Source organism: Hesperophylax consimilis, chromosome 13 (genome assembly GCF_061612785.1).
Source record: "Hesperophylax consimilis isolate HC1 chromosome 13, BYU_Hcon_1.0, whole genome shotgun sequence".
In the NCBI taxonomy this organism is placed as follows: domain Eukaryota; kingdom Metazoa; phylum Arthropoda; class Insecta; order Trichoptera; family Limnephilidae; genus Hesperophylax; species Hesperophylax consimilis.
Genome location: NC_142848.1, coordinates 31,985,116 through 32,006,895, shown reverse-complemented (window position 1 = coordinate 32,006,895; position 21,780 = coordinate 31,985,116). Strand labels below are relative to the sequence as shown.

General features: G+C 32.8%; 1 protein-coding gene across 1 annotated transcript in view; it reads left to right on the top strand.

The window, feature by feature from the left end:
- Positions 1–18,873, top strand: part of AkhR (Adipokinetic hormone receptor) — a 146,117-nt gene extending 127,244 nt beyond the window's left edge. Inside the window, exon 6 of the mRNA XM_089639016.1 lies at positions 12,927–18,873. Within this exon, the coding sequence (XP_089495142.1) occupies positions 12,927–13,152 (226 nt within the window). The 3' untranslated portion in view covers positions 13,153–18,873. The remainder of the gene's footprint in view (positions 1–12,926) is intronic.
- The last annotated feature ends 2,907 nt before the right edge of the window (positions 18,874–21,780 follow it).

The window sequence follows — 21,780 nt, the reverse complement described above, 5'->3', positions numbered from 1 at the left end:
CAAAAATTAAAGCATACGATTTAAAAAAAATTTACATCACGATATTTCAATAGATTTGTGGAAAACAATGGTACATCAAATAATATGAAATAAAAAGTTATACCAACCGAATAAATCGTTTGAAATACTTAGAGTTCTGAGATATACTCCAAGCAGGTCGGTTACGAGACAGTACCTACCATATTATTGTAGCAATTCTATATCAACGTCCCAATATCACACTCCTATGCGACGGATTCAACAGCTAGGAAACAAATACTACGATGTTGTTGATATATTTAGTACATCAATTTCAATATATAAGCATACCCTATTGAAGTTTTTTTCATCAAGTAGTGGAATATTTTAATAAAGGTATTTTATTTGATTTGACTAACACATAATAATTTTGCCAACTGAAACAGAAAAAAATATTTTGGATTTTTTATGTTTTGTGCCTGCATGCTGTGTAGATCAAGTTTAGTGATATTTTGACTTTTTTATTTATTTTTCTGCAATTGTTTTAAATAGTCGTTTCCTGCACTATTTTCATGTATAATTTCGTAAATATGTAAAAGCCTTAATAGGCTTGAAATAAATAAATAAGATTTTAATGAGTTTCACATTACAAAGAAATATTGCATTGCATTTTTTTGAGTTCAGAATATTTTTTTCGTAGTAAGCGATTTTCCGTGTTAAGCGTGATCGTCTTAAACGGTTTTCATTGTAATAATTCCCGAGCAGGCCTCTATTCTGGTAAAAATGCGGTAGCGCATCCCATTTATAGTGTGTTCTTGTAGTAAATTGAATGGGAGAATTACTATGGCAATTTCAACCGTTCTTAAGCATGTTTAAGAGAATGTTGTTAGATAATTCCTGAAGCGCTTGGTAAAATACCAGCTATTTTAGCTGGTATTTTACCATATCTTGTGCCTGCTCTACTGCCATACCCGTGACTCTATTTAATTATGTTTACGTTATTATATTACATTTGGAATGCTTTGAAACGATCAGGAATGTACTGCTTGGAACTAAAGACGCTGTTATTTTTTTATGATAAACGAATGCATAAAAAACCTTGTTTTATGAACATTAGTTTAGCATTAAAAAATAATAATATTTGACAAGTCAAAATAATTCACCAACAAATGTAGATATAATATGTCTCGACGCCATCTAGTGGGAAAATTTAGCACTAACAAAGCTTTTCCTACAAAAATAAAGTTGGTTGTTTACAGGTGAAAATATATAATAAGCAGTAATTTTTGGTAGAATTGTTGGAAATAAGCCGACGTAGCTCAGTGGTCCAGAGCGCCTGACCGGACATCAGAAGGTACGGGTTCAATTTTCGTCGGCGGCATTTATTTTTACTCGCGAGATATTTTCAATTTGTATGGATATTTCAGGCGACTAATTATTGCTTATAATAATTGTTAAAGACGGTGTGCTTTTTTATTATTCGGCTATCGAGTATTTCCAATTGGTTGTTAAATTTTTGAATTTATATTTACGATATTACTAGCTAAGTTATATAAAAGATTGGCGGTATGTTTGATGCGTGAATTAAGGCGGCATTAATAATAATAATAATTTTTATTCCAGGATGTGGGGAGGTTAGTTCAATCCCACACGTCCCATATATTTATATATACATATTTTTTGTACAATAGGTATGTGAAAAATGAAAAAATATATGAAGAAGAATAAATTAATTACAGAGTACAACTATGCAGGGCGTGGTCTTGAGTGAGCTTGGGCCCAGCGCTCACTCAGGAGTGGCGCTTGGTGCTGGTAGGCTGCGGTCACCAACGTGTTGGCGGAGGCCATTAGCCGCATCCTGGCTCCAGTGACCCGGTGTCTCATCAGGCCGGCAAATCCATTCAGTCCTAGTTCCGTGAACATTGTCTATGCGCTGCTGTATCTTCGGTATCCAAATATGATTCTACAGGCGTCATTATATTGAATTCGGAGTCGTTCCATCGAGCATGTTCGGTAGTGACACCTATACGTCTCACACGTATACAGGCCAAGTTTGCAAAATTTCATCAGTTTGATATAAAACTGTAGATATGTGTAAAAATCAAATAAACCCGCCCGCCCGGTATCAAACCGCCCACAATAAACACTCTTCTTTACATAAAGAGACTTGGATTCCCCGCAATACTTCTCTATTGCTAATGTCTCTCTCGGCACCTCTAACTTCTTCCACCATTCACTACTGTATACCACAATGTTACTGTTAAAAAACTACATTACATTGACTTTAATTCTACTCCGTATCTCATTACGGTGCAGAGATATTGCGTTAGTTATTCCTCAAGCATCCCCAATTAATTCTACCATTTAAACATCTCTAAACACTCTTAGCACTAATAACAATAAACGTTTCAATTTCCACCTATGCCGGTCGACTACTTTTCGAGTTTCGATCCCAGAATGTTCCGGGATGTTCTAGATTGTTGTGGAATGCTTTCGAATGCTCTCAAATGTTCGGGACTGTTCTAGAAATTTCTAGAGGGCGAAACTTCCAGCCCTTATATCTTCAGAAGCGCGACCTTCAGGTAAAAACAAGAACCTTTCTCATGATAGGCGAAAGAGGGCTACCACACCATAAAACTCCCATTGACCGTACTTACTTTTGTAATATATATATTGATTAATTAAAACAGGACCTTACCATTAAAATATTTTATGTAAAACGGTTTGAAACGTTTTGACTATAAAATTAGAGGTAAGCACCAGATTTTATTTTTCTAGACGATGAATTCTTTCGATCGATGAGACCTTCCCGAGGAGAATTTTCTGTTCAGTTGTCGAAAGTTTTGTTAACTTATTTGAATATCACAAACCAATCTGTACTAATTCCGTTTTCCATTATTTGGGACACTATTCATTTTTTGATGTGGGTACTTTAATCTGATTTTAATATCATGGAAATACAGGCTGTTTTGTTCTTGTTATACAACAATAAATAATAAGCCACTACCAAAGGATTTTTAATTGGGTTAAAAAAAATATTGAAAAAACGGTGTAACAACAAAATCACACAGGCGTGAACTTTAACGTACCATTGCCAAAATACCTACATTACACGCAAACATAATTACACATTGAGTAAATTACACACGAAGTAAATTACACATGAACTAAATTACACATGAACTAAATTACACATAAACTAAATTACACATGAACTGAATTACACATGAACTAAATTACACATAGGCTAAATTACACATGAACAGAATTACACATACACTAAATTACTCATAAATTTAATTATATATGATCTAAATTACACAAGGAGAAGACAATATTAGCGATTATTAAGATGATATAAGACTAAAAACGGGGGTTTGACGATCAAATGTTAATTATTTCTGATGAACGTATTACTAAAATCTCAAATGGTTCTGAAGGGATTCCTACGGATGTAATTTATTTATATTTAAGATTAATAAAAACAGGACCTTACAATTAAAATTAAGAAAATTTTACAAAACGTTTTTCAACTATAAAATTAGCGGTAAACACCAGATTTTATTTTTATAGACGATGATTTAGTAACTTCCCGAGGTAAACCTCTAGAAACAATTGAGATTTTAGTAATACGTTCATCAGAAATAATTGTAATAAACCTGAAGAAAAGATCGATTTTGCAGGCCTGCTAAGGCAAAATCGACCGTAGGTCCGTCCATTAAGCCCGGCTGTGCCGATTATTGTTTTTACACGACTTCATCACATATGTCGTTAAGATTCCAACTTTATTTTAGAGATTTGATAGGTCAAATTCAATCGCAAGTCTGTCCAATATATCAGGGCTGCGCGTCACATATTTTTGTGCATGGCTGCTTCACTCGCGTCGTTAAGAGGAAGCTACAAGCCAAAAATGTATATATTCTTGGTATACCTTATATCGTAGGTAATAGGCATTAAAATCGCTTGAAAAACGGCGTCTAGAAACGTTCGATCTCAAGCAAAAAACTGTTTTTTTTTTTATTTATTTTATAAGAAAACCAAAAAGTTAATCAAGTGAAACTTTCACAGTTAATCTTAACTGTAATTTTTTTTAAAATTTCTTTCCTTTACGTGTTCATACATTTCTATTGAAAAAAATATTTTTTATTTGTTTAAATTTATATTTTTTATTGAGTAATTTATTTTTTATTTGTATTCTACTCAAGCGAAACGATGGGAAAACTTTCAATTTATCCAAATTTTGGTATTCATAATGTACACCAATTCGTTATATGTATAAAGATTGATCAAAATAGTGATTTTGCATTAAGCTTCGCCTTAAAATTCTGGCTTTATTTTTGGGTATTCGAGCATTTCCTTGAAAATATTACAATGAAAAATAATGTTATCGCTTATCACAAATGCAGAACGATATAACATCACCATCTTTATTTTTTTATTTAAAGAAAGACAAATATTCCGGGGTTTCGAATAACTAATTGGAATTATTCTTACTACCATCATCATAATAGAAAAATATTTCTCGTGCAATGTGAAGGCCCCAGCTAACGGAGGATTTAAACAATCAGTCACTAACCGGTATCCATTCCCATTCGTGAGCATTATTTATAATTGTCAAGGTCACCCAGTCAACGTTGCTAGTCTTGTATGTAAATGCTTTTCGACCCTTGTCGCCGCCATTATGTGACAGCTGTTGGTTCGTTTGTAATTATTTTCCCGGGTGTTTTTTAGCTGTCATGGCTGCCAAAGGTTGCCATCGTTAAAAATGATGTAGGTGACACACGATGTTGATTGGCGATGGTTATCAGAAGGTGCCCCGGGGAAAATAACATTCCAAATACCCCGACAATAAGTAAAAGAGTACCTATACAAAGAAATGAAAGCATGTCCGAAATGCTATGAACTTCAAGAATGGTTAATTTCCCAACTGCAATGATCTTGTTAGATTCATGCCCAATTTTTGAAGGTGAAGCATGACTGCGTTATTGACTTACCTTCTTTGTTACAACTAATCCAGTTTAATATGTCTCTTCCTGAAAACTCAGTGTTTTATTTTCATCAAAAATAATTAATTGCTTTTCCTCAACCAACACCACTTATTGTTATTCTTGACACTCTTGTCAACTCATGTAAATGCGTTCAAAGATTGTTTGAAAGGAAGATACGAGTGTGTAAATACGAATGTTAGAGAGAGCGCGTGGATATTAAAAAAAAATAATTAAAAGAATGAAATTAGGCGAAAATGGTGAAAATATTCAATAAAACACTACTCCTTTGAAATAGAACAAAAATCTCTCAAAAAAATTCTTAAGATGCACTGTAATTTTTTTCATGCCTACAACATATTAAGTAACAGAGCAAAACGTGTTTTTAATCATTTTCGGAGCTCACTTTGCGAATTTTTTCTATCGAGGGAATTATATATAATTAACGTTTCGGCATAACGAATGTATGGATATTATCTTTAAAAAAAACTCAAAGAGTTAACGAGAAACTTGATTTAAATTTTATTTTTTTAACTTCTATTCTATTTAAGTATTTCAAAAACCTTCCGATTGACATATAGAAATTAAAGGATATCAACAAACTGATACTAAAACTGAAGTATACTTGTCAGGAAAAATGAACTAAATAATGTACTGTTTTTCCATTTCTCTATATTTATTATCAGTCTATATTCATCTCTAATTTATTTAGATGTTTCTAATTACACCCTTCATTGCTCAATATTTAGTATTTAATAGAATCCTATATATGTAAACCTACACATATAGATGATCCAGAAGTTTCAATTGTTCCTATTATGATAATGTTATTCTATTTTCCTTATAATTAGTGTAACTCGCTCACCTAGCACAAGGACCAGTTTCTTCTTTGGTGAGATTGCGATTATAAACATATTTTGTACCCATATTTAATTTATATAACACCACTGTACCCACTAGTATATATTAACTTAAAACGAAAAATCGCTAGATATTGGGAATAAAGGCCTTGAACGTTTTCGTGAAAGCATAAATGGTTTTTTGTTGGTTGTTATTAAGCAAAAAAAATTAGTAGTTATCTTTTTGTTTATGCATCAAATCATAGTCTCTATCAAATACAATGTTAAGGCTGACACTGTCTTCCTAATATACTTTATGAGATACACATCAAGATACATCAAGGTACATCAAGATACATCAAGGTTCCCTAGTGTGTATTATTGTTACAATTATACTACAGTCTCGGGCTACAATTATGTTATAAATTACACACCATTGGTATCTCTCACGATATGTTAACTGATGTTTTAATGTACCTCTTTTAAAGTATAAGGCTGTACTAATCAAAGATTTTGGCAGTGAATATTTTAACGAGGTCAATGCATAACAGTTTTTTGTTTTTGTTTTTCTTTCTTCTTCATCTCTTTCACTAACATTTCTTACTAAAGCATATTATTTTTTCTTCTTTAATTATCTTTCTTCTTTCTATATTGTACTATGAATGTCAATAACTATCATGCATGTAAATGGCACTCGTGCCGTTAATTCTAAATAAGCAAATAAATTAAAAAGCTAGGCGTACTTTTTGATTCCAAAAAACAAAGTCGCTATGCGCGTCTGTCTGTTTATGCGTTTAGATTTTGATAGAGGTTTTCACTATCATTCAGAGAATTTCTTCCGAAGGAGACGCCAAAAATTTTAGCAATAGGGTTGGAATAGAATTTTTAATATTATCTACAAAATTCACCGAGTTTATAATATCAATATCACGTAATTATTGGTTTCCCATAGTGTGAAGCCGCTGTATCGGATAATTAGCAATGTACAGGATTTTCCAATAAGAGGTGTTATTTTTAATAGCCCGCTATTTCGGTAGATGTTACTTTTGAAGCTGTCATTTTTTGACATTTGACAAGTAGAAACTACGCCATTGATAAAAATGGAACGATACACGCTTCAACAACGCATTGAAATTATTAAAATTTACTTGAGTGAATCAAATGCAAATCATCTTGAGTGATGAGGCCCATTTCCACCTCGGTGGCTTCGTCAACAAGCAAAATTGTCGCATCTGGGGCTCGGAACACCCAAAAGTAATTGTTGAAAAGCCTCTTTATTCTCAATGTGTGACTGTTTGGTGCGGTTTATGGTCCGGCAGAGTCATTGGATCTTACTTTTTCGAAAATGAGGCTGGAGCAACAGTTACGGTGAATGGATTGCGCAATCGAGAGATGATTAATGATTTTTTATGGCCGGAATTGGATTTTATTGATCTGGACAATGTTTAAGTCGGAAACACATTATTAAAACCCGACGCGACCCGATGAAACGCGATGCGTGTTGAGTCGAATCAAATGTATTGTTTTCTTATGACCAGAATCACACTATGAACACCCGACATGGCGTCGCGTCGGATGTTCATAGTGTGATTCTGGTCATAAGAAAACAATACATTTGATTCGACTCAACACGCATCGCGTTTCATCGGGTCGCGTCGGGTTTTAATAATGTGTTTCCACCTTAACTTTCAACAAGACGGCGCTACGTGCCACACAAGCAACGAAACCATTGATCTTTTACGATTGAATATCAAAATAACACCTCTTATTGGAAACCCTGTAGTTACGCTTATGCATACTGCGGTAGAATAGAGTATTTTGTCGCGTTATTCTTTGTGACTAAGTGTAAGTTTATAAGTTGCACATGCTCGGAACAGTCTAATTTAGGTGTTAGTCTTTTTAAATAAGAAAGTTAAACAATTTATTTTTCGTCTGTCTGCTAATGTATGTTATTAATATGAATTTTGTAAGAGGGAAATTAGGAATACTTTGAAGAAATTGGGAATATCTCCATCATCGTTGATTTTCATATTTTAGTACCTAACTTATAATTTCAATATTACAATTGACAGAAAATCGATAAAACGATGGGAATGAGAGAAATGAATTATTACTAACTTCAAAACCTGAGTGAGCCATTTATAAAAGAATAGTAATATTAATAGCCTTTCAGAGACAATATTCTAATATTTTATGGTTTTAGTGACAACTTTTAAGGAAAAAGCTACTATATATAATAATTATGATTAATATTCTAAAATTTCAGGCTGTCAAAAAATTCTGCGAAAGCTTTCAGGGAATTAGCGAAAGATGAGCCTTAAATAAATAAATTTCTAAAGCACAATATTAACAAAAAGAAGCACTTTTTCAGATTATTTGTAGTTAAAAAATATTGGATTAGAGTTAGATATATTGACAACTTTGCAGGTTTGAAAATGAGAAACAAAGGACGCCATGTTCTTTGTAGTTGTCAAAATGTTCTCATTTTGGGGTCCTCGAGTGATAATGCAAAGCGATTAAAATGGGAAAACATCATTCTCAGTGTTGGCGTAGTGGACTGTATATTTTTACCCGAATAACGTTTTATTGTCACGTTTCTTAGAAACGTAATTGTATTTTATATTTCGTGTTCTGTCTATCGCATCATTCAACGCTCTTTCAGGACTAGGACTTCTTCTTTCAGTAAACTTAAAGTAATTAAGTACCTACGTATCTTTAAGACAATTCCTTGAGGAGAGTATTTACGAGTCTCCTCTACAAATTCAATTACGTAACACTTTGTAATGAAGTAGCGGATAACGAGAAATCTCAAAGCAATGTATTCCAAGAGATAATAAGTTTTCGGAGGTATTGGTGTGTATGAGATGATTTTTGAAATTTCAAAATTATTCAAGTTTTCTTTTTATAATTTAAGACATTGACATCATATATTATGGTTTCGTATATTTTTGATACAGCAGTGTGCAAAAAAACACTTTTTACTGGCAACGGAGGTTACAGGTATCTAAAAAAAAACAAACGTATTCAAATCTGTATTAGTATTGTGATCGTTGGCAGTAGTTTCGACAAATTGTTATGAGTGTTGTGATCGTTGGTAATACTTTCGACAAATCTCTATGGATGCTGTGATCGTTGGTAGTAGTTTCGACAAATCTTGTGACAAGGAGTGTTGTGATCCTTGATATTAGTTTCGACTATAATCTCTATGAGTTTTGTTATCGTTGGTAGTAGTTTCGACAAATCTCTATTAGTGTTATGATCGTTATTAGTAGATTCGACAAATCTCTATTAGTGTTATGATCGTTATTAGTAGATTCGACAAATCTCTATTAGTGTTATGATCGTTGATAGTAGATTCGACAAATCTCCATTAGTGTTATGATCGTTGGTAGTAGTTTCGACAAATTTCTATTAGTGTTATGATCGTTATTAGTAGATTCGACAAATCTCTATTAGTGTTATGATCGTTGATAGTAGATTCGACAAATCTCCATTAGTGTTATGATCGTTGGTAGTAGTTTCGACAAATTTCTATTAGTGTTATGATCGTTATTAGTAGATTCGACAAATCTCTATTAGTGTTATGATCGTTGATAGTAGATTCGACAAATCTCCATTAGTGTTATGATCGTTGGTAGTAGTTTCGACAAATTTCTATTAGTGTTATGATCGTTATTAGTAGATTCGACAAATCTCTATTAGTGTTATGATCGTTGATAGTAGATTCGACAAATCTCCATTAGTGTTATGATCGTTATTAGTAGATTCGACAAATCTCTATTAGTGTTATGATCGTTGATAGTAGATTCGACAAATCTCCATTAGTGTTATGATCGTTGGTAGTAGTTTCGACAAATTTCTATTAGTTTTATGATCGTTGATAGTAGATTCGACAAATCTCCATTAGTGTTATGATCGTTATTAGTAGATTCGACAAATCTCTATTAGTGTTATGATCGTTGATAGTAGATTCGACAAATCTCCATTAGTGTTATGATCGTTGGTAGTAGTTTCGACAAATTTCTATTAGTTTTATGATCGTTGATAGTAGATTCGACAAATCTCCATTAGTGTTATGATCGTTGATAGTAGTTTCGACAATAATATCTATGAGTTTTGTGATCGTTGGTAGTAGTTTCGACAAATCTCTATTAGTGTTTTGATCATTGATAGTAGTGTCGACAATAATATCTATTAGTTTTGTGATCGTTGGTAGCAGTTTCAACAAATCATGTATATTTTTCACAAAACGGTGGTATGCTAAGCATATATTTGGATTGTTCCTCCATTTTTTACCCTTATCCGAGAATACATAAAATGTTTCACGCTTACACTGCGAAACTGTAGGGGTTGATTGATAAAATATTTGCAAAAAAAAGTATATTTTTTTCAAAAGCGCCGTAACTAAAAACATATGATTAACTTCTCAACTTTTGAATGGTTTTCAAAGCGTTCGTATAAACACACATTTATACATCTAATGTAAAACCACACAACAGTCCCAAATGCTCCTTACCGCCTGGAGCCAGTGAGACTATGGCATCCTTAATTGGTGTATATTGTAAGTCTGAAGGTAGCGGGGAGGGAAAGGAGATGGGGAAGAGGAAAATGAGGAACTACCTGACTATTTCTGGTCACCAAACACGGGCAAAGTCATTTCAAGAAACGCTTCTATTCCGAATGGTAGTCTTATACCAGGGTGACACTGAGAATATCTTACACTCTGGAATATTATATGAGTAAATTGTGATTAACACAAATTAAACAAACAAAATTTACCTGCGCACGTTCCCTGAACTCGTGACCTCCAGCTTGCTGTGAGGTTAGCCATTTTGTTTTCCGAACACGTGCAGGACACGCTAAAATAAAGCTATGATTACATTGGACAATTCAAATATATTTTTTATTAGAATTACTAAGAATTTATTTAATAAAACTTTAGTGGGTTTTTTTTCTTATATTATCATATTAACCAAACCCCCTCCTCACTCCCTTCAAGTTTTACTGTAGGAGCGTTGAACACATTACACATTTGCTATATGGGAAACAATGTTTTTTTTATCTCTGTAAATAAGAACTGTACATAAAATTAGTGTGAGAAGCAACTGCGTGAAATGGAGTGTGGGGTCTAATATTGTGTTTATTGGGTACGCTATAATTAAAAATACTTTTTTGTTCCTTTTGCGTTCTTGTTACTCGTTTCCTTCTCTCAAATTCTGGGCTGCTCGCTTAACTGCACACACAAAACGCCCATTTCAAATTCCAGGATAACAATACTGCTTTAAATTGAAATACGTAGATAGATACATCCCGCGCGGATTACTGTCGAATTTTAGATTGGTTGCCGCCCGATGAATTTATATAATTAGGGATTGAATTGAAACGGATTTTTACATAGATTATTTAAATGTATTAGGTTGGTTTATATGGATGCCTACACGAAGAAAAATGATCACTGCTTCTTTATAAAGAATCTCTTCAAATTATTTGTGATCCGGTCAAAAACGGGATTGCAGGCCACTTCCTGATAATCTTTTAGTAAATTTATTATAAAATCGAAACACGTGTTCATACACCTGCGTTTGTCTTGATAGACCGGTCATTGAATGAGTTGGCGTCGCGTTTGGGTCCCACCCAGGCGTAGTGTGTTCAATTCTTCGGTTGGCTAAGTCCTCTTCACAACGCAAGCAACATTTTCCGCTTACTGTGGTGGTAGTAGGAGATTTTAAAAAATTGGCAGGTTATTCGTAACCCGGGAATGTTTGTCTTTATTTAAAAAAAAAATATAATGACAACGTGCGACAAATTTAGGAATTTTATGAATACGTGTTCCGACATCATGACAATACATTGGTATTTTACTAAAAGTTTATCAGGAAACCTATAAATTCATTCGTTAAGGGCCTGAAATCCAGTTATTATCAAATCCGAATTAGAGATTCTTGATAAATTAGTAATATTTTTAATCAGTAAGTTTTCTACGTGAACCTTTTAAAAATCGAACAATTTGTTGTAAAATAATATTTGGCTAATTTATATAGCGCCGTTTTCGTGAGAAATTACCTCAAGGGCGCTGTAGTAGTTTCGTATAATGCAATTTCATGTAAATTTTTTTAAAGATAATTTTTACATATTTTTCTGCTTATTCTGAAAAATTGTCAAAAAATTTTCTCACAGTAAAATTGTGAGCTGCGACTTCAATTTTGATATATTACGGATGGGTTATTTTATATAATTTGATCAATTCATCAAACTTCAACGTTCAATTTCGGGTTCCGTGTAAGTCCTATGATCTGTTATTATATCATTATAGGCCAGTTAGTTAACAGAACTTAAATAATAAAAGAGCCTGAAAAAAACTTTCACAGAACTTTGATGTTTGAAGAATTGTTCAAATTCTCTGAAACAACCCGTCCTAACAAATTTCCAGTTTCTGCCATCATCATAATCATAAAAAATTCAATTTGTTTGTGTGTCCGTTCTGCGTAACTCTGGTTCAATGAACTCCAGAACTCTGATTTGCTTTGAATTTAAGTGTCATTTTCAAAATTGTAACTGTTTGTTTCTATAAAGTTTCTATTAAATTGTCATTTTCAAAATAGGAACTGTTTTTTTAAGAATTTAGATTATCCCGTGATTTTTCACGGGTCTACTACACTACTTAAAATAATAATTTAAAATAATTAAAATTAAAAAACACTTGTTTAAAATAATTAACACTAGTTTAAAATAATTACGTATAGAAGAATGTGTAGGTTTTTATAGTAGATATATATGCAATGCGTTCGAGAGTGCTAGATTCTTTCAGTATCGCCCTGATGAAAGACCAACATTCAGAATCGAAACGTTGCTTGAAATGGCTTTAGCCTTGTTTGGTGACCAATTCTGAATAGCCAGTTAGGTACTTTACCTCCTTACCTTTTATCTCGTTCCCAACCTCACTACCTTCAGCCTTACTACATACCCCAATTGGGGATGCCAAAGTCTCACTGGATCCAGTTGGTTGGGAGCAGTTGGGGCTCTTGTGCGGTACTCGCATAAAAATTAACAAATGTATGCATTTTTTCCTTGCAATATTTTTGAACAGAAGAATTCATAAGAAATATAAGAATTGATTTTGAACGTTTTGTTTTCTTATTTTCAGGTGGTGGATCGACCCCAAGTCCGCCACAAAGGTGGACCACCGCGTGCAACGCGGCCTGTTCCTTTTCGCGTGCACCAATTCGTGCATGAACCCGCTCGTCTACGGAGCCTTCAACGTGCGGGCACGCGCACAGGTAAATCGAACGCGCGCGCCCAAACCTACGCGCGCCACTCAGAGCGACTCGAGGATGACCTCCCTGTCAATATCGCTGCGCACTGTGGAATAGTGTCTAATAGTGCTTACTGCAGAATAGAATTTATTTAAATTTAGAATTTATTTATAATGTGCTCTAAACGAAGTTTACAAGCGATCGACAAGATAGCATTAATTTGAATATGGAATTTATTTAAAATGTGCTCGAAATAAATCAAGTCTATGCGCGATTCCAGAATGATCGATATAATAGAACACTTTTGAATAATGATTTTTTTTTCAAATACGCTCGGAACAAATTAAGTCTATCCAAGCGATTCCAGAATGATTACTGTGGTATAGAACTTATTTAAATAAAGAATTTATTTTTAAATCGGAGTCAATAGTCGATTCCAGAATATGAGGAATGATTTAAATTAGTTAATTCGAATGCTCAAATGTTTTGTCTTATATTTAGGAAAATGAGAAATTTGACGATTTTCAAATTATCTCCATATTATGTAGATACTAAACTTACTCTTACTACTGCGTGACATGGATAACTTTTCAGTTGGTGTCATCGTCGCCGTAGATATTGGAATATCAAGCAAATCCTTGATCGAGGTTTTATTCGGAACAATCGTAATTTTAGTTTTACAAATAATAATCACACTGGTATACAGAAAATGGGGACACGCTTATTTACACTTTAAAAAAACGCTTTGCAGTAGCTAGATAATAATTTAATTTTTCGACAAAATAATGTTAATTTTTTTAGGCTATTTCTTTAAACCCAAACTAAGAACCTTTTTTGGAATCATAGGTTAACATTTTGAGTAAATTAACCCTTCAGTACTTTTATCACATTTGTTCAGCTTGCATTTTTTTCTGTGTATTTCAAATCCGCTTTATACACCTTATTTTTTAATTTTCAGTTAACAATACTGTTTTAGAAACAAGATAAAATGAACTTTCCGATTTATGCATTTAAAATAATTATTACTATTTCTAAATAATAAAATTTTAATATCAAACGTGAAAAATGTTGTCAAAAACGATATCATATTTTTACCTAATTTTATTACTCCAACCATAGAAAAATTGAGAGAACTCGATATTTCGAAAACACATACGTTCTGTTTGGGGAATTTTTAAGAAAACTGTACCTTCATTTTTAGCTAATTTTAGGATTTTTTAGGATTTTATTAATGGAATCCAGTAAAAATATTTGAGACAAACTGGAAAGAATTATTATTTTTCTTTATAACGTCAAAAATATGTATTTCCGCATGATAGAAAAAAAGACCAAAATACTTTTATAAAATATGACCCTCAAACGCTCGAGGGGTGAAGACAAGAAAAAAACTTACCTTAAAAATATCACATCAGTAAAAATGCTTGCACAGTGAACAATCTATTTTAATTTCAACGAAAAAACTATTAATTTCCAGAAACTGAAATATTTACTTCTCATTATTATCTTACTGATACAAAGTGTTTCTTCAACAAAATATGCCTATTAAGCGTGTCTCTATTTTTTTCACATTGCAGCTATTCAAGCAGTGTTCAGTTACTCTTTCAGCCATTTAAGGGTAGCGACACCTTACGCTATACGCATAAAAGCGATCAAATATCAATTTACGAAGCGCCGTGACCATTCGGCTGTCATCTGTCAAGGTGAGAGATCCCATACAAAGAAATGATATTCCGCGGCAGTTCCCCAATTGATCTGACCCGCTCTCCCGACGAAGATTATAGCGTAGTGAGACATCTCAACATAATCATAATCTGCATAGAATTCTAAATGACCGTTGATGCGTATAGCGTAATGTTTCTTATACTAAAAATTTATTCGCGTCTAGTTGTACTGCATTTCACTTAGGATACAAACTCGTCAACGCTGGCCGTTATATTATATGTGAGTGTTTAGAGTTCATCGTTAAAATATTACTCATAAAAAATGTTTCCATGACCGAGATAATATTTTAGAGAGATATTAATATGTTCTACATTTTTCATCATTTTTTGAAGGCCATAGATTAGCTAAGTTTACAAGAAACCAGATAAGAATGGAACTACCGGATTTATATTTCTGAGTATATAGAGCAATGTAGTTATGTACCTAGTTACTACAGACGTCCGAAACTACAGTGAAGTTGAATTGTAGAAGCTTGTTTCAAATTAATTTTCAATATCATACGCGGTGTCTAGAAACTCGTGCTACAAGCGAGAAACTAGTGAATCTAAATCTGATTTTTTGGCATAACTATATTTGATTTGAATAAATCTAGTCTAAAGCTAAAGAGTTATCAGCTTTTAAAATACTTCGATACGTAGAACCAGTTCCAAAAGTTTTTGTACCATTTGGTTGCAGAAAAATTCTGTTTTTTTGGGTACTCTATGTGATGTAGATTTATCATTTTTCCGCTTTTGCTACGAGTTTCCAGACACCGTTGCTTTAAGATATTTATAAAATATCGCCTTTCTTATAGGGGAGAAGAAATAACGCTATCTGCCGCCCTCCATACAAGTGGCATATTTAATATAAGGTCCGTGCATAATCTATGTTTGAAATATATGGAATATACACATTGAGCAATTCTTCGAAACGGGTTTTGCCGCTAGTGTGAAGGGGCGTTAAAAGCATTTTTCAAATATTGTGGAGATAAGTAAATTTATTTATGTTTTTTCACATGTTATAGTGATTAAATGGTAGTCATGGTAAGAAGCCAATATGAAACTAAGGTTAAGGCTATGTTAAGTGACCAAATCTGAGTTCCAGGTATTTCAAAATGTTCTCCTTCCCCCTGCAAAAATCTTTCATACCACTCAACATTCCTTTAAATGGGGATTACCATGGCTTCACTGTAGACAATTGGGTTAAAACATTAAATGGGGATTACCAAGCTTCACTGTAGACAATTGGGTTATTATATTAGGGAGGAATTATCATAGCTCCACTATGGACAGTCAGGTTTTCACATATAATTCGTGTTACTAATTTCACATATAGCTTCACTGTTAACACTTGGGTTAACACATTAAATGGGGATTATTATAGCTTCATTTCGCAGGCAGTTGTTTTATCGCATAAAATGGGGGTTATCTAGGCTTCACTGTAGACAATTGGGTTAAAACATTAAATGGGGATTACCAAGCTTCACTGTAGACAGTTGGGTTATTATATTAGGGGGGAATTATCATAGCTTCACTATGGGCAGTTGGGTTTTTACATATAATTGGTGTTACTAAACATAGCTTCACTGTAGACAATTGGGTTAACACATTAAATGGGGATTATTATATCTTCACTGCGCAGGCAGTTGGGTTATCGCATAAAATGGGGATTTTCTAGGCTTCACTGTAGAATGTTGGGTTATCACATAAAATAGGGATTATCATAGCTTCACTGTAAACAGATTATATAAAATAGGAATTACCATAGCTTCACTGTAGATAGTTGGGTTATGACATAAAGGGGGAATTTTTATAGATTTAATATAGACAGTTGGTTATCACATATATCGGTGTTACTATACATAGCTTCACTGTAGACAGATAGGTTATCACATAAAATGTCGGTTTATCATATAAACGCGTAATTATCATAGCTTCACTGTAGACAGTTGAATTATCACATAAAATTGGTGTTACTATACATAGCTTCACTGTAGACAGTTGTATTATCACTTTAAATCGGTGTTACTATATATAGCTCTACTGTAGAATGTTGGGTTATCCCATTAAATAGGAATTACCATAGCTTCTCTGCGGGCAGTTATGTGGGAGGATTGCCGTAGCTTGGTAGACAGTTAGGTTATCTCATAAATGGGGGATTACATATATTTTAAACGCCTCGTTCTATATGTAGCTACATTTTTTCCGCGTTCAATAAAACGCCCGTTAGTAAATTAATTAGCACCCGGTTTTTCATCCTCAATTAATGTTTTATCTTCCAATTACCCACTTATTTCTGCTATCAGCAAATAATGTACCAATGTAGTTCCGCCTCACCACGCTGCAGACCGGTGCCTCTTGTATGGGTGATCTCTCGGTGAATCTGCGTTCAAAAGGTCAATGTTTACTTTGATAACTTGAACAGCTTCACGTAGAATCCACTGGGAGATTCCTAGCCACTGCCAAAACATACTAAAATGGGATGTTAATAATATTGTTTACATTAACCGAGAGATAAAAATACTGTTAAATGTAAAAAATTTACAAAATTGAGAGGCTGGATTTTAAATAAAAATTTACTGCTTTCTGACTCGGCAAACCACAAAAAATCTAAATTACAAATGGACTACTCTAAATAAATATAGTTTTCTAGTATTTTGCAGGTTTTGATTTCTATTCCATAGCATATAATACATATTGTGAAATTAAAAAGAGATTGTTTGAGGGGAGTGTTTTTTATCGGATCCCTGTTCTGTTTTGAAATAAAGAGGAAATTCTTCTTTCGTACTTTTACGTATGTTTCTTCCTAAATATTCGTTTGACTTAATAATTCATTTTCACCCACAATATTTCGTTTGAAAAGCAGTTTTTCAGGCAATTTGGATTTAGCACAAAAAAAATACTAACCGAAGTAAGAGGAGAGGAATGTCAAAGTCAGTGTCATTAGTAAAAATACGGAATTCGATTTTTATTCCACGTTTATTTCATATTGATGGGTTTTTTACTCGATAGTTTTTCCATATTTTTTTTAATTTTTTTTTATAGTGAATACCTCACAAGAGTCCCAACTGCTCCCGTCTGGAGCCAGTGAGACTATGGCATCCCCAATTGGGGGATGTTGTGAGGCTGAAGGTAAGTGGGGAAGGGAAAGAGGAAGGTGGGGAAGTACCTGGCTATTCAGATCTAGTCACTAAACACGGCGAAAGCCATTTGGAGCAACGTTTCAATTCTTCGTTTCAAACCTTATCGGGACTACAAAATAAATAATATGACACTAGAAGTGTCTTCCATACAAATTTGAATGGAAACAAATATTCCGCTGAACTTACACTCACCTGAAATCGTAGATTTCCATCCAATATTAATTTTGAAAAAACAGTTTTAAAATACAATATTTCGACCACGAAACATGCCCGCCGCGCAAATCTGTTTTATTATTTATTCTTTAAAAAATGGCAACACCTTAAACATACATCACATAAAAGCATTTGTCATTTTACTCTGTCATCATAACAAATCATCAAAAAAACCACTCATAATTCACGATACGCGTTCACAATGAGTAATAAATTCGTATTATGTTATTTTTATCTATGTTTGAAATATAAAACGACATAAAAATGCAACGTTATACAGTTACAACAATGACATAAGTCAAATAACGTCCGCCATCTTGAACTGTACGAAAATCGGTACCAAATTAGAACACGTTTTTTTTCATACTGAATCCATATTATGGAAACTAAACAAAAAAAGCATCGTGTAAAACGTCCATTATCCACGAAGTCAAGTACTTGTACAATAGGGTGGAATTAATTAGGCATGTTTTTACTACGGCAATGATGTACGCGGGTAAAGGGGAAGGGCCGTTAAAGATTATTCTGATTTTGGATACGCCTTAACAGTTGCATATTCAACATAAAAAATATAATTCCTGTGGTTTTGCACCATACCTGTAAGCTTGTAAATTATTTGCATGGCATCTATGTAAGCAGATAAAATTGAATTAGAATAAATTTATATTTTTCGCACTCCACCCTAATGTACATATATGTATATAATTTTATGTAACTAAATAATATAACATTAATCTAACATATTACGCTTCATTAAACTAAGGATTTAATTCTTTTTATTTAAGCACATAAATAAATGGTAAATAAATTATTTAATGAGAATAGTTTCTAAGATAACCTTAAAAATAAGATACCTAGTTTTTATTATAGAAATATGATTTTATGTATTTTTTACGTTTTGTATATATTGTTGACCATAAATACTGTTTATTATTTTTCTTTTTATTATTTAATCCCTACCTATCCCCTCCTTTTTTTATAAAACTTTATCAATAAATTGTTGAAAAATTAGACACTCTAAAGCAAAAAAACATTAACATTGTTCAATAACCTACAAAACTTTTTTTTCATTGTTTTGTTTTTAATTCATGGATTTATTTTTTAAATTAAAATAATATTTTTACTATTACAAGTTCTGCAAGTATTTTAGTTTTTATTTTTATTTTATTATATGACAGCTGTTTCGACGTTCAGCACTATTTTAAAACTACGGCACGTTGAGACCACATTGATTGTCTCAAAGTAGCCTAACCACAGTTTTTCACAATAGCCTTGATAGCCCAAACAACTGTCACAATAGTAAAAAACGACAATACTTGCAGAACTTAATGTAAGCATTATTATATTTTTATTTAAATCAATGTTTAAAAAAATAAATATGTGTTTGGTTAATTCAATCTAATTATTTTCAATTTTTTACCTTTCAACGGTCCATGTTAACCGTTCAGGCCAATTTGTGTCCATGTTAAACAGTTAGATATTATCCGGAGAGTCAATTTATTTGCTTGTCAGAACAGGTCATAATGGTCTCATAGAAATCGTTTTATCTCCCTTACTGTCATAGTTAGAAATATGAACTAAAAGGTGATAGAAAGAGAAAATACCAATATTTATACTCAAATATAGAAGATAACCAAAGAATAATTAAAATATACACTTATATGACACCAAAAATTTCGACCGCAATTTGAGAAAAATTTATGAAACTTTGTTATTTTTTTATTAATTATTTTAATATGAAACGATAACAAAGTGAGGTGGCAGTAATGTTTATTATACATTTGTTTAATGAAATATGTTTTTTTCTTTATCATTAATTATAGTTCAGTGTTTAGACGAAAGAACGCAAGGTGAGCAATCTTTTAAACTTTTTTATGCTTGATTTCAAATTTTTAATATTTCAAAAATGAAATGTTTACTTCAACCTCTTTTTAAAACAGTTTTTAGTTTTCGGATACGTTCAGAAAAAAATAATTTATTTGGATTTTATTTAGGTTAATATGTGTTATATCTGTATTACTTTGCAGATTTAAGGGTTGGGAATTTTTTGTTAAAAAGTAAAAGGTTCTACTTATAATTGTGTTTATTACGTTACAAATAATAGGTCTGGATTTAGCTACACTGTTCATTACCCGAGGGTTGGTAATTCTCTGGTTCGAGAAGCTTGTTCCCTGTCACTATAACCTCACAAGCATCTGTTACACTCTAGCGACATCTGACGGACTCTGGAGTAAGCTTTGTGACTAGCGCCATCTATCGCTTAAATACTCAACTTATTACCTCACATCACAGGGTTGAAGGGTTAAATGCTAGTTCTCGGTCTCTTTCAGCTTCTGATCAAGTTGTCATCAACTGAAAAGACTTGTGGACTTGATGGTCATGAACTTGGAAACAGACTAACCTAACCTAAGCATTATTTATAATTAAGGGTGACCGTGCAGTTGTTTTCAATTAATATTATTTACGATTAATATTATCTTCAGTTGACTACCCAGAGAAGAGAGTATTTTTATAATCAATCAGTCAATTTGACTTCTTTCACTTGCATTTTCAGTCACTTGGGATCAAACCCAATGATTTATTGTGACCCAAAACCCAGCTTTACTACCAAACTTTGTGTCAGACTGATTTGAAATTCAATTTTATTCTTCTGCCAGTTAATTCCAATTTCTAATATTTTTATTTTTGATAGTGACAACGGCATATATATGGCATATTTCAAATGTTTTTTTAATTCTCGAAATGAAATTACGATAATATAAATATATTTGTTATGTAGACGAAAAAAAATTCCAAAACGATTTAAAATGTGCCATTTTAGATTTGCAGCCAAAACAACATGCTCGTTTTTATTCGCGAATTCGGCGGCGTAGACGTCACGCCAGGCAACGTTGGTGACAGCAGTCTTACCAGATATTGATGTCTTGTGGCCAGTTAAAACCATTAATCAATAATCTAAAAAAATTAAAAATTTAAATGTTCGTTTGTTAAAAATCTTAAATCTCCGAAAAGTCTTAACCGACTGCTTTGAAATTTTGACACAACTTTGCATTTGAATACGCATGTGTTTTCATGTCACCCGTGACAGGTAAAAACATGATTTTAAAAAAAAAAACAGCGCTATATGCTGGTCGTAAAAGAAACACTACTGCTATTGTTTATTAGTTTCTTTATCTGCACAGACAGACTTAGCCACGGCAATGCGTGACAGAGTACAGCTCGTTATTAATAAATCATAAAAATAAACTATAAATCTACCACACATTTTGAACGGTATTCATTTTTTGTGAAAACAAATTCGTGGTAGAACTCCATTATAATGAATTATAGAATTAATTAAAAACTTTTTTATTTATGACCGTTCCCATTTTCAGCCTATCGCAGCTATCTTCAGAATGGTACAATTTTTCCACGTGACACTCGTTATATTCTAAGTCTTCATAGATGGCGTTAATTAAATTATTTTATTAAAATACTCTTTTTGCTAGGTATTGCTTTACAATATTAATTGACATGCTCATATTGAGACGGCATGTAGCACTTCACTGAGAATTCTGGGCTTTGTTCTACGCACTGTAAGGAATTTTAGAGATAACCGGGTGCTTATAGTTTTATTTAATTCCTTAGTAAGGAGTAGACTTGAAAGTGGGTCGGTGATTTGGAGTCCACACCAGGTAAAGTATTCTCTC